The sequence below is a fragment of the Hesperophylax consimilis genome, chromosome 9 (assembly GCF_061612785.1).
Source record: "Hesperophylax consimilis isolate HC1 chromosome 9, BYU_Hcon_1.0, whole genome shotgun sequence".
Taxonomy (NCBI): domain Eukaryota; kingdom Metazoa; phylum Arthropoda; class Insecta; order Trichoptera; family Limnephilidae; genus Hesperophylax; species Hesperophylax consimilis.
In genome coordinates, this window is record NC_142844.1 from 37,931,412 (window position 1) to 37,944,246 (window position 12,835).

The window sequence follows — 12,835 nt, forward strand, 5'->3', positions numbered from 1 at the left end:
TATTGTGTTTGTTTCCCACTCTATTTTTTTTTTTTAAATATTTTAATAAACCTTTATTGGCATTACTTCCAAACTTTAACACAAATAATAATTTCTTTTCATAAAAAACACATCAATTGGTTTTTTGACCACTTTAAATTTATTAGTATTATTATTTTTAATATTCTACTGATGAAGGAAGGGTTTTTCCGAAACCGGTGTACCGAAAGCCGAGAAAACCGAGTGTAAATAAAATGAAAAAAAAAAAGTTCAATAACTCATTCATTTGCTTTTATTGTACATTATGACGAGGCACAAAGCTAACGTTTTTAACAAATACGGTATTAATTTCTTTCATTGACAGAGTAGTTTTATTAGGAAAATTGTATGTAGGTACACTGAAAAAAAAAAGTATTTTGTAAATAAAAACAAAAAACATTTAAAAAATAAAATATATTTTCTAAAACATATTTCAGGAATTTATTTATGATGCTTCTCTTTCTTTCAACGCCAACAAATTAACGAAACTTCAAAGCAAGAAGTAACGGTTAAAGTATAGAGTTCTAATACGAAGGAACATACTTGTGGTTTGAACTATCAAAAAATGGTTGCGTTTATTGTGTCATTGTTTATTGTCCCCAAATCTCAAGGATGAAGTTGAATCCATGTCCTCTCTGAGACTTGAAGTGAAGGGTGGTCTGGAACTGGTTGATTCCTCCGCTGAGAAGAGTGACGTATCCCCCGTCTCCATTGATGTACTGGTCCACGGCCTTGATGTAAGAGATTCTTGCATAGTTGACCTGACCCTTGGCGGGGAAGTCAATATCCTTGGTGACAATCTGCAGGGTGGAGTAGGACTTCTGCACAATCTCGTAGTGCAGTTGACGGTCTCCAGGGTTCTTGTTGCCCATCTCGAAGTTGTTGCTCTGAGCCAGAACAGTGCTCAGGAAGGCGAAAGCCAGGAACAAGGCGACGAATTTGTTTGCCATCTTAGGTTTTTTTTTATTCAACTTCACACTTCAATGACTTATCACAGATAATCAATATTCTAATATTTGCCCTTTTATATATTTGAAGCGCACTGGAGCTGATAAGAAACAATGTGATAGTAATGATGAAAATCCCCATTTACTCAATTCATTGAGTTGCATATTTTTTATCATAATAAGTTTAGATGATAAGATATATTCAGAAATAGAAAAGGTTGTCCCAAAAAACATATTTATGAAATCGAAAGAAAGTTTTCGAAAAACTGGATAGTGGATTTATTTCTTCTAATATTATTAATCACACGACTGTTCACTGTTCTATATGGATTGTATAATGGTAAATACGTTCGTGTAGTTTAGCTCTGAAAATTGTTTATCCATTTCAAAAATCAATAAATTAAAAGTGGACGAAAAATATACTGACTTTACTAAGACAAAGTGAGCCATAATATTCTACTCACCAAAACATTGGTCATTACTTGTTAGTGGTTTTTAGTATGGGTTGGTAGGAAGAAAATGCCGAATGGTAATAAGCCCGCCTTTTTGCATTATATTATATTATGTATTATTTTTTACAGTTTTAATATTTGTATTTTTTACAGTAAATATACATTATTAGTATTTTAATGTAAAACAAAAAAAATATCCGCTCCTCACCATAAAGAGACAAGGCGTTTGGTGAGGGAATTCTAGCTCAATTATAAAAAATAATTAATTAATAAAATAACGCAAATAACAAAAACATAAGTATTAAAAACACAACATTTATCAATAATAGATTTTAAGATTTAAAAAAAAATAACAGATATGTGGACTCTTATAGTAGTTTTCAATGTTATCTGAAATTCCTGAATATTATCGATAATTTTTAGATTTAAAGGAAGGTTGTTAAAGTAATTTATTCCTAGATAGAGACAGGTATTTTGAATATATTTGGAATTAAATTTTGTTATTTTAATATTATTCTGACATCTTGCTGGTATATTGAATTGTAAGTTATTTACTTGTTTTTCCTTAAAAATGTGTTGTTGTTTTTTTTTTTATGTGACACCTCACAAGAGTGTCCCTGCCTGTGCAGTGTACAGACAGGGGAACTATGTCACCACCCGGTTGGGCGGCGTTGTGAGGCGGAATAAGGTAGGGGCTGTAGGAAGGGATTTGTTAATGCGGGCCTTGAAGAGGCTCGGATTATAGGAGGGAGGAATAACAAATGCCGGTAGCTCGTTCCACATACGAGCCGACTTACACAAAAACGAGTCGTAAAAACGGCCCGTTCTCATGAAGCCAACGTCAACCGTGAACGGGTGTTCAGTTCGCGTCCGTCGAGTTTCGCGCACGTGCACCGGTGCATCAGGAATCAATGCTGCTAGCTCTTTGGAGCAGGCTCCATTGAAATACCTGTAGAACAGACACAGCATGCCTACATTGCGTCTATGCATTAGAGAAGGCAATCGGTCTGTTAACAACGGATTGTCAATCAGACGGATCGCTCTCTTTTGCACAGATTCAAGCAGGTTTATCAAGTATTTTGGGGCACCAGCCCAAAGGTGCCTCCCAAATTCAATAGTTGGGCGGACTTGAGACTTGTACAGGGTCAGCAGCTGGTCACTGTTGAAGAATCTCCTAGCCCTGTACAAGACGCCCAACTTTTTGGAGGCCTGATTTACTCGGGCAAATTGTATTGAATATTTTTTATACATTTAATCTAATGTGGGTACATTGAATATTGAAAAGAGAATTTAGGTACAAAATGTAAATGGTTTTTTTCAATATTACCTTAATTATCAATCGTTGAACTATTTCAATTGGATATAAAATATTTTCATACATTCCTCCTCCCCATCCAATAATGCAATATTGTAATGTAGATTGAACAATTGCATAAAACACTTTTTTAGGTTTTCTAGTCTAAGAATATTTCGAAGTCTTATACAATTATAAATTAATTTCCTAATTCTTTTGACAAGTTCACCAATATGTGTTTTCCATTTTGACCTATATTATATACCCCAAGATATTTAATGCTGTAAGTTGGTCTAAGTAAAGAACGTGCTTGATTGCATGTTATGTTAAAGTGTTAATTTTTGTTTTATATTATCATTATCATTATTTAATATTATCATGTTGATACATAATATTTTCTTATTTGTTGTTACATTATGTTATATTATGTGGGCAAATAAATAATATTCAAATGGTAAGTCCTTGAAATTTATGACCATGCGATTTACCACGTTATATGTAACTTTCAATAACGCCCTGCTTTTATAATTTGTCGACGTTTATTAAGTTTAAAATAAATAATGTGGTGAAAACTTTTTACATTCAAGAATTTTAAAGGTAATTTTATCTAGTTTCCGAAAATGGTATTTGCTTTACGACATAAAGCACATTTAAAATATATTGGAATTATTCCGAAATTCGATAAGATATTTCAAGTTTATTCATACAAAAACAGATAAAGAGCCTTCTCTGGCTTTATATACGATGTATATATCTTTAATTGCTATTTTATGGCAATTAAAATTTATTAACAGTTATTTATTAACATTTATTAACAGTTATTTATCAAGTGTATAAAATATTTATTAGGTTATTAGGGAGGCTGATAATGTATTAGCATGATGAAGAAATCTTTTATTGGTTTCTCAGTTATAGAAATTCCACCAACGAAATTGTAAACTGTTGATTTCGTAAATTAAAATAAATCCAATTCGTGGCGGGTTGAAAGTAAGTATTAATTTCGTTTTCAAGGGTTAATATAAATAATATCAAAACATTTGCAGTTATATAATTTATTATAAAGCAGATATCATGATGATTCACATTTGTATGTTTATTCATGATAAAAAGTAATTAAAGTAACGATGTACAATAAATGTTCACAATTTTATCAAAAGGAAAGCATACTTTCAATATAATATAACTTTAATACACTTTCAGGAAAAAAAGGAAGTTCTGGCAGGGCGTCGCAAAGTTGGTTTGATGGTTGGATTTATTATATCACAGCTTACTGTCCCCAAATCTCAAGGATGAAGTTGAATCCATGCCCTCTCTGGGACTTGAAATGAAGAGTGGTTTGTAGCTGGTTGATTCCTCCGCTGAGAAGAGTGACGTATCCTCCATCTCCGTTGGTATACTGGTCCAAAGCCCGGATGTAAGAGATTCTTGCGTAGTTGACCTGACCCTTGGCGGGGAAGTCAATGTCCTTGGTGACGATCTGGAGGGCGGAGTAGGACTTTTGCACAATTTCGTAGTGCAATTGACGGTCTCCTGGATTTTTGTTGCCCATCTCGAAGTTGTTGCTTTGAGCCAGGACAGTGCTCAGGAAGGCAAAAGCCAGGAACAACGCGACGAATTTGTTTGCCATCTTAGGTTTTAAACTTCACACTTTCAATGAATTATCACAACTAATCAATATTTTTTAAACGGCCCCTTTTATATATCCGGATCACACGGGAAATTAATAGATTCGTCGTGTTAGTTTGAAGATAAAGTCAAGATAAAAAGTCTTGATAAGGCGGTCATTTTTATAAGTTTATCAGTAGTTGGACATTGAACATATATAAGATAGTTAATAGGAGTATGCATTATTTGTGCTTTCCGAAATAACCCCAGGGATCAAATTTGAGTCCTCTACTCTTTTAAAAATTTTAAATAATAAAATTCCAGAGGATATTGTGCATTCAATGATTGATATTTTCATTGATTACATAATAAAATTCACAGCAATATTAACTTTAGTCTGACTCCAGTCTGACATCGATAGAATCTTTGCGTGGAGGAAGATGAACCAGATTGAATAAATGATTATGATATCTGGCTTAACATAAGACTTTTTTAACTTGGCTCTTTTACAAAATAACACAAATGGATGCGGAATGAGATACCTTCTTCATTTAATAAAGGCCTCTTTAAAACTAAAACGATATAAAAACAACTTCTAACTTAATATGTTAGTCCTTGTCTTGTATATGGTAATATGGTCTTCAGGTAAAACGAGATTATTTAAAAATATGTTTTAAAGTCATCAATGGATTCACACTTTAATAATTTATTCTATTTACTAAGTTTCTGATGGTCTCTGTGGTTGAGGAGTATGGCTCCCGACTGCAGGTTCACATCCCGGTGTGAACAGGTAAATTTTATTTGATTACTTTGTGTTGTTTGACAATTTATTATTGTAAATTTACGACTCGTTACGGAGTGGAAGATACTCTCAGTATCGCCCAGGTGTAAGGCCACCATTCAGAATTTAAACTGAAATGGCTTTAGCCGTGTTTGGTGAATAGCCAGGTACTTTCCCACCTTCTTTCCCATCTCTCCACTGACTTCAGCGTAACATTATAGCCCGATTGCCATAGTCTCACTGGCTCCAAACGGTTGGGAGCAGTTGGGACCCTTGTGCGGTATTCACATAAAAAGCAGTATAAGTATTACAATAATATTGTTCAACCCTACAAATGTGACTAAGATGTTATTTGTGTCGAACATCAATAATGATTAAAGATTTATCTGCAATATTTTATAGATTTTTGATAATGAAAATCATCAACCAAAAAATGACTGCTATTTTAATTGAATTAAGTAAACACCTGGCAAAGGGAAATCACAGAAACTTTATCTTATTTATTTGTCATCTAATTATGTACATAATTTTCAGCGAATTCAAGACATGTGTCATACATGTTTGTGATGAGGATTAAAAATAAGACACTGAGAATTTATCAGAAGACGTTTAGATAGTAAAATAAATCGTATTAAATTCAAATACATTTTTTTTTCTTAAGACCAACTATTTAATGTTGTGAATGTTAATATCATTCAATTAAGTCAATAACGCTTTTGAAACCTTAATACCGACTTGTCGATTCATAAACTTCACGCAGAATTCACACACGGATCTGCTCGGCAGATCTATTCACAGAGCGGATCCGATCCGTTGCATACACTCACACATTCACACAAAGATCGGCTCGTGACGGACAGATGGACAGCGGACCAACAACGCAACGGACCGAGGAGTATAAGGGCGGACAGGTTCGCCAAGCAGATCCGTGTGTGAATTCTGCGCATGAATCATCTGTACTGGTTTGCATATAATGTCAAAGTGTTATATAATGTGGCGCTAAAGTCCTCGCTATATTTTTTAAAGCTAAGACCAACTCTTTTTCATGCTCATTCGAACAAGTTTTTCAAGCTCGATGCTTTTTTGTTCGATATAGAGCAGGGCCGTAATTCTTGTGCGATGTTTGACAGAAATTTACTATTTGACTGAGCTTTTGGTTGGTACATCTATGGTGTCTTGTGTTGAGCTGCTCGAGCTTGTGGACGCAACGACGAGCATGGTCCCAAGTCATCATCTTTGATGGAGCCGAACCTTCGAACATGAATATACTCGTGTAGATAGATTATGGCAGTAACATTGTTTGTTAATGAAAATATTTAGTTCTATTTTTTAATTATGTTAAACCAGGCGTTTTGTTTATTCCACGTAACGAACGCTATAATCTGCGAATTGGATTGAATCACCGATACAATATTGTATTTTTATGAAATTGCCTTTCTTGAAAGAGTTGAGTTTTTATACGGACAAAACTATTTATTCATATTTATATTGTGTATGTACAGGCAAAACAAATATTTAATCTTTATTGTAAAGAATAACCGGCAAAAAGAGTATTTTAATTAAATAATTTAAGTAACGCCATCTATGTAACCTTAAGTCACGAAGATGAAAAAAGTTCTGGCGATATATTTTCCACTTCTTGTCGGATGTTCTTCTTTAGGGCCGCCAAAGTCTTTTGATTGTTCGTAAACACCCCGGAGACAGCTCTGCTGCCTATCCAGACAAATTACAAAAGACCAAACTACATTTCTGTTATTTTTTAAATAAATGTTACAAGTTTAGTGCCAGATACAAGTGTAATGCTTCGTCTCGGTCGAATATTATTTCCGGATTTTCGTCTAAATATTGTTTGTATGTTTCTTTTCCAATAATTTCACTTTCACCCTTCAAGGATGTTCTAGGTTATTATTTCAAGTGGATAATTTCAAATTTTTATGAAAGATAATACAGACTAAGAAGATACGAGATATTGAATGGAGCGGTGTCGATTTTAGATAAGGCTTGATGGGAGAGAGCATATTTGTTTAGAGAAGTAATCCAAAAATATGTGATATAAGGTTCCTACTTCTAGACAACACAATGTACAATCTGGGGGGTCAAGCAAGTAATTTTAAAATGGTTGGAAGGAATGTTTGTTGGCATGTTAAATAAAGTATTTATTGGTTAGGAGCACCCAAACTCAGTATTTCCAAAAGGGGCCCTTCGCGGCATAAGCCGGCCTTATTCAGCCCCTTCAGCGTATACTTATTTCTGGTATATTCTGACTACCCATTTGTTCCTTCCCAGTAAGTTCTATACAAAAATTAAGCTCCTCCCCCCCTCTCTCAGCTTAGAAGTTGGCGACGCCCAACGCCCCTGTCATGTTGGAACCGCATGTGCTCCAAACCCAATCCGTCAATTTGTGGCAGCAAGAAGTAGTTGAACATGGTTTTCAGCACTCAACACTCACCAGTCACAGTGCTGCCGACGCCATTCTAGAAATAAAATGGTCTAAATACCATTCCCCAGGGGGACCTGGATACAAACTCAAAGGAATGAGGTGAAATGAGAGATAGCACAATAGGCCCGATGGCTCACGGGAACTCTCGGAAACCATCTCCGTTTTAATAAACACAAGATAACGTAATGATACATTGTGCATCATTAAATACTTAGGTATTCAAATTTAAAATAAGATTTTTTGAATCACACATATTTCGAAATATCATAAAGGTCTGTTATACACATCGGAATCTGATATCACAATAATTTATTTTTTTTTGAATTTATGATAAAACTTATCTGCAGCCAATCTATGATGTATTGGTATTTTGTTTATCTTATCACGATGTACCAATGTTTACTGTAATTATAATGAAACAAATCTAACACCTACTTATTTAAGTGCAAGCTGAGTGTATTGAGTAACTCAGCCTAATAAATCTTTTCAATTCCTTAATAAGCAGTGTTCTTGAGTGCGGGTCAACAGTCTAGAATCCACACTATATTACATAATATGTATCTAGAGTTGAATCTGTTCCAAAATAAGTTTACGCGGATTTTTTCATATAGGTCAGGTGTCTATCGTCTACTGGATGGTTACTAACAAAGAATTTCATATTTTAAATTAGATTATATTATTTAAGAAAATGTATTTCCTTTACATTTCGAATTTTGCCGTTCGCGGTCCGCGTTGCCGATTATTATTTTTGGCTTCCACCATAGGCTAAATTAGACTAGACACGGCATATTCATTTAAAAATAACCCCAACATAATTTTGGTTTGGTTCACGTGCACATTTATGAAAAGGCCCACGCACCGTGTCGCAATGCGAAATGGGCACTGTGTATTGCGTTTTACCTTTTTTTTACCTTTGTTGGTCTAGAGTAAGCTATTTTGCTTCTCAGCTATGCTGGGCAGGTTCATTTTTTCAATCACAAAAATAACCCAGTTCCAAATATTTAAATTTGAATTATGTCCATATTACAACACCTCTGACAACAAATTCTCCATGGTTTCGCTTACGAGTTTGAACGCTTGTACAAGGAGTTTAAAAAGATTTAAAATATATAAATAAATAAATATTGAAGACAATATTAGTGATTTCTAAACGAAAATCTGAAACAGAAAAATCAGAAAAGGAAACGGTCACATCTGGGACTCGAGTCCCAGATGTGACCGTTTCCTTTTCTGATTTTTCTGTTTCAGATTTTCGTTTAGAAATCACTAATATTGTCTTCAATATTTAAATATTACAATTTGAGGTTTTACTCAATAAAGTTATTCCGAAAAATAAAGATTTAAAATAAATCAAATTTAATAATGTTATAATAATTATTAAGTTCTGCAAGTATTTCTGTTATTTTTACAGTTCTTAATGTGACAGCTGTTTCGGCTTTTGAGGCCATTATCTGACAGTTTGATAATGGCCTCAAAAGCCGAAACAGCTGTCACATTAAAAACTGTAAAAATAACAGAAATACTCGCAGAACTTAATAATTATTATAACATTATTAAATTTGATTTTTTAAAAATTTATTTAAAAAAATTAAATGGAGTTCTACGAATTAAACACCAAAACAATAAATAAAGAGTTTAAACAGAGTTGGATTGTTAAGTTCATCTCCATATTTGTGACGTACGCTACGTGGCGTTATTTTTAAAATGAATTTAACTAGACAGGACTAATCTACGAGGCGTATCCAGAAAGTAAGTGTACTGAATTTTTGTAGGTTACAAATTTTTTTATTGAAACAAAAAACTTACATGGTTACCGTAGTACATATGTAAGCTATTTTTCGACCTAGTCTCCATTCCTCTCAATGCAGGTGGTGAAGCGGGGCATCAAATTTTTGATGCCTTCCTCGAAGTAGTTTCCCGCCAACCCCTTCGTCCACTTTTCCACCTCCTCCTTTACCTCCTCGTCCGTTGAAAACCTTTTTCCACCCATGTACAGCTTCAGAGAAGTAAAGAGATAATAATCTGAAGGTGCTAGGTCAGGGGAATGCGCGGGGTGGTTCAGGACATCCCATTTAAACGAGGCAAGCAGTTCCTTCGTGGCGTTAGCCGTGTGTGGTCTGGCATTGTCGTGCAGCAGGCGGACTCCCTTTGTCAGCATGTGCCTCTCCTCTTGTTTTGAATCGCCTTTCGCAATTTTTTTAGGGTCTCACAGTATCTTGCAGAGTTGATGGTCTCCCTTTGAGGCATATATTCAATCAAAATTATGCCTTGACAGTCCCAAAACACGGATGCCATGATTTTCTTGGTTGAAATTGTCTCACAATTGAAGGTCTTCCGCTCCTCTGACCATCATGCACAGATGTACGACCGTTTTTAAATTCGCGATACCACTTTTACACACTCGTACGATTCATAACTTCATCACCATATGCAGTTTTCACCTCATTATAAACCTCAAACGGAGGTTTTCCCTTTCAAACGAGATAACGAATGACGCCGCGTATTTCGCACTTGGCGGGAGATTGGATTGACATTTTTCACGAAACGTTTTGTCGCGTCGACACTTTTCAATGTACTGACCTTGAACTGGTCTTGTTGCGGAGGGGAAGAGTCAGGCTACACGGAAGTGTAGCCAACATGTCGAAAATAAAATTCATTCGGTCGTGAGAGCCTCAGTACACTTACTTTCTGGATACGCCTCGTAGTATAATAAATCAATGGCTTCCACCAATTGGGGGTGATCTTGGCCATACACAAATAACATTTCCTTCTTATAAACAAATACAAAAAATGACAGAATATAAATATACAGATAATTATACATCATAAACATAACATAAATAAACTTGGCAAAAACATAACATAACGTAACATAAATAAACATAACATAACATACCTAACATAGACGGTACAGAGCTGGTAACAGTAGGTAATTACAAAATTATAAAAATAGGAATCTGTGTGCAATAATAGTGGGAGTTTTTCGTTATTTAACCAATGAGATTTTTCCAAAATTAGGAGCGTTTTTTTTAACAGAACTATGAAATTGACAAGCTTATAAACAAATACAAACAATCGGAGTCCATAAATGTGATGATAAAACATAAAGGTAAACAAAACATTACATAATATAACATAAACATAACATAGGCATAAAATTAACATAACTTAACAAAAACAATAAGGATATGGTAATAAAAAGAAATTACAAAATTATAAAAAAATATATATTGGAACATATACAATAATAGTGGGCGTTTTTCGTTATTTAAAAGAACAGTTTTTCCAAAATTAGTAATAATTTTTTTAAAACAGTACTATGATATAGATAAACTTATAAACAAATACAATAAATAATTCAAGAAAAATATGCAGATGAATCTAGAATAATGTTTTAATTCAAACAGTCAAAATATACAGAGTTGGGATTAGTGAAAATAGATTAAAATAAAGATTAAAATAGGAACCTGAACAAATGTATACAATTGAAAATGAAAGAAATGTGATTTAAAGTCAGATATTAAGGACATTTTTATAAATAAATTTTGCCAACAAATGGTAAATTTCAGTAGTGTTTAAACTAAGAAGGCAGGTATACTGGTAGGGAATTCAATATCGAGCTTTACCAATTCTTGCATGAAGTTTGGAAATTGGTCATTGATGATTATGGTCCAGAGTATCTTCTCACCCGCAATCACAGTACGGCGAACTGACTATGTGGAACCTGGCAAGATGGCTAAGACAACAAGTGTGACCCAGTCGCTTCAGCGCTATAGAAGAAATATATTTTTAAACATATTTGTTAAACCAGGGCTTAACAGGAATAGAAGGTTGAATTAATGAGTACTGGTGACCTTGTATCAGACAGGATTTTTTCCATTTAGCGGACCATTGGAGTTGGTACTTAGCTTTTAGAATAGGGAAATGGTCTATAACCGGAATAGGGATATCACTTGACGGACCATGGGCAGTGGCTTCCTTAGCAATATAATCAGCCATATCGTTTCCAGTAAAGCAGAGCTTCTGAACTGACATATGATATACTACGTGGAAAACAAAACAGAACGAAAATGACGAAAATGAAAATGACAACGATTTTTTACACGGTTGAAGTAACCAAACCAAAATAAAAATATTATTAAAAAGAAACTGAAACCCGCGACCAATCATTTTTTTAATATCCAAATAAGGTCAGGTATTGCTGGTAAAAGTTGGTCAGGTACGTCCTGTACAATGCCTCGGTAAGTAAAAACACAGTGTCTTCCTTGAGAGTATCAAAGGAGAGAATATGTTTTCACTTTCTGCGGTAGTACAGTTGTATGTTTAGTGTTGGAGTGAGACGGCAATATACAATGCTTTATATACAGTAGTGCGTGGTCACCACATGGTTTTCCTGATCTGTGGTGCTCCAGAACTCCACCATCTTAGATGTTAGCTCGCTGTATTCAATTGTTACTATTATAGTGTATTCAATAAACTTGAGGTAAACTGAAAATCCAACACTTTCAACATCCAAATAATACCGATTAATAAAACGCAAACAAAATTTAAATACTTTATTTTCAACAACTTTAGTTTATTGTTAAAAAACCTTAAAGAAGTTAACCTAAAACTAAGACGTGAATTTTAAAAATAGCCTAATAATTTTCATTAAAAAATTACGTAATTTAATGCATTAAATCAGTCTAGAGTCTCAGTGAAATTAATAAATACACAACCAACTGATTCATTTAACTACACAGTGAATCAGCATACAATGTCCAAGGCAACCGAGATAATGGAAAAAAAGGTCTAACAATCCCAAAGATGACCCCATCTTCGAATTTATAAATTCCAAATCGAGGTAATGAAAACAGTTACGAGTATGTTTAACTAAATTGAGTCTAAGCATCAAGATAATAAAAACTTTGAATAACTTCTTAAGCGATACATACCACGACATTATTCATAAACTGTCATAAATCATGTATACACCTAAACAAGTAAATAAACTCAAGGAGGAACTGGCAGAAAAAAAAACTGGCTAGAAGGTAGGAGTTCATCTGCCAGATATTGAACAATCAGCCCTATTAAACAGTATTGAAATAAGCGGTCTAAAATTACAGGATAACATTTCCACGGTTCATATTATTACGCGTATCGCTGAGCTCGCAGGCGTTACTATGTTACCAAGTGATACATTTAAAGTCACAAATTCCAAATCAAATGACCAAAAGACTATTAATTTTGTAGACATCAAAAAACTAACCAATAAAAGAATTGAACGGAAAAGGAGTCCAATATGTTTACTTAAACAAA

General features: G+C 34.1%; 2 protein-coding genes across 2 annotated transcripts; both read right to left on the reverse strand.

Annotated features, from left to right (window-relative positions):
- Window positions 1–255: 255 nt before the first annotated feature.
- On the reverse strand, window positions 256–1,005 carry LOC149421318 (putative salivary secreted peptide). Its single transcript, XM_089635472.1, has one exon. The coding sequence runs from the start codon at window positions 966–968 to the stop codon at window positions 609–611; it is 360 nt and encodes a 119-aa protein (XP_089491598.1). The 5' UTR covers window positions 969–1,005; the 3' UTR covers window positions 256–608.
- Window positions 1,006–3,747: 2,742 nt separating this feature from the next.
- Window positions 3,748–4,391, reverse strand: LOC149421319 (putative salivary secreted peptide). Its single transcript, XM_089635473.1, has one exon. The coding sequence runs from the start codon at window positions 4,336–4,338 to the stop codon at window positions 3,979–3,981; it is 360 nt and encodes a 119-aa protein (XP_089491599.1). The 5' UTR covers window positions 4,339–4,391; the 3' UTR covers window positions 3,748–3,978.
- Window positions 4,392–12,835: the final 8,444 nt, after the last annotated feature.

What these genes read in the sequence shown, in the direction of transcription:
- LOC149421318 (XM_089635472.1), bottom strand. Translation starts at nt 968, where the DNA reads ATGGCAAACAAATTCGTCGCCTTGTTCCTGGCTTTCGCCTTCCTGAGC.
- LOC149421319 (XM_089635473.1), bottom strand. Translation starts at nt 4,338, where the DNA reads ATGGCAAACAAATTCGTCGCGTTGTTCCTGGCTTTTGCCTTCCTGAGC.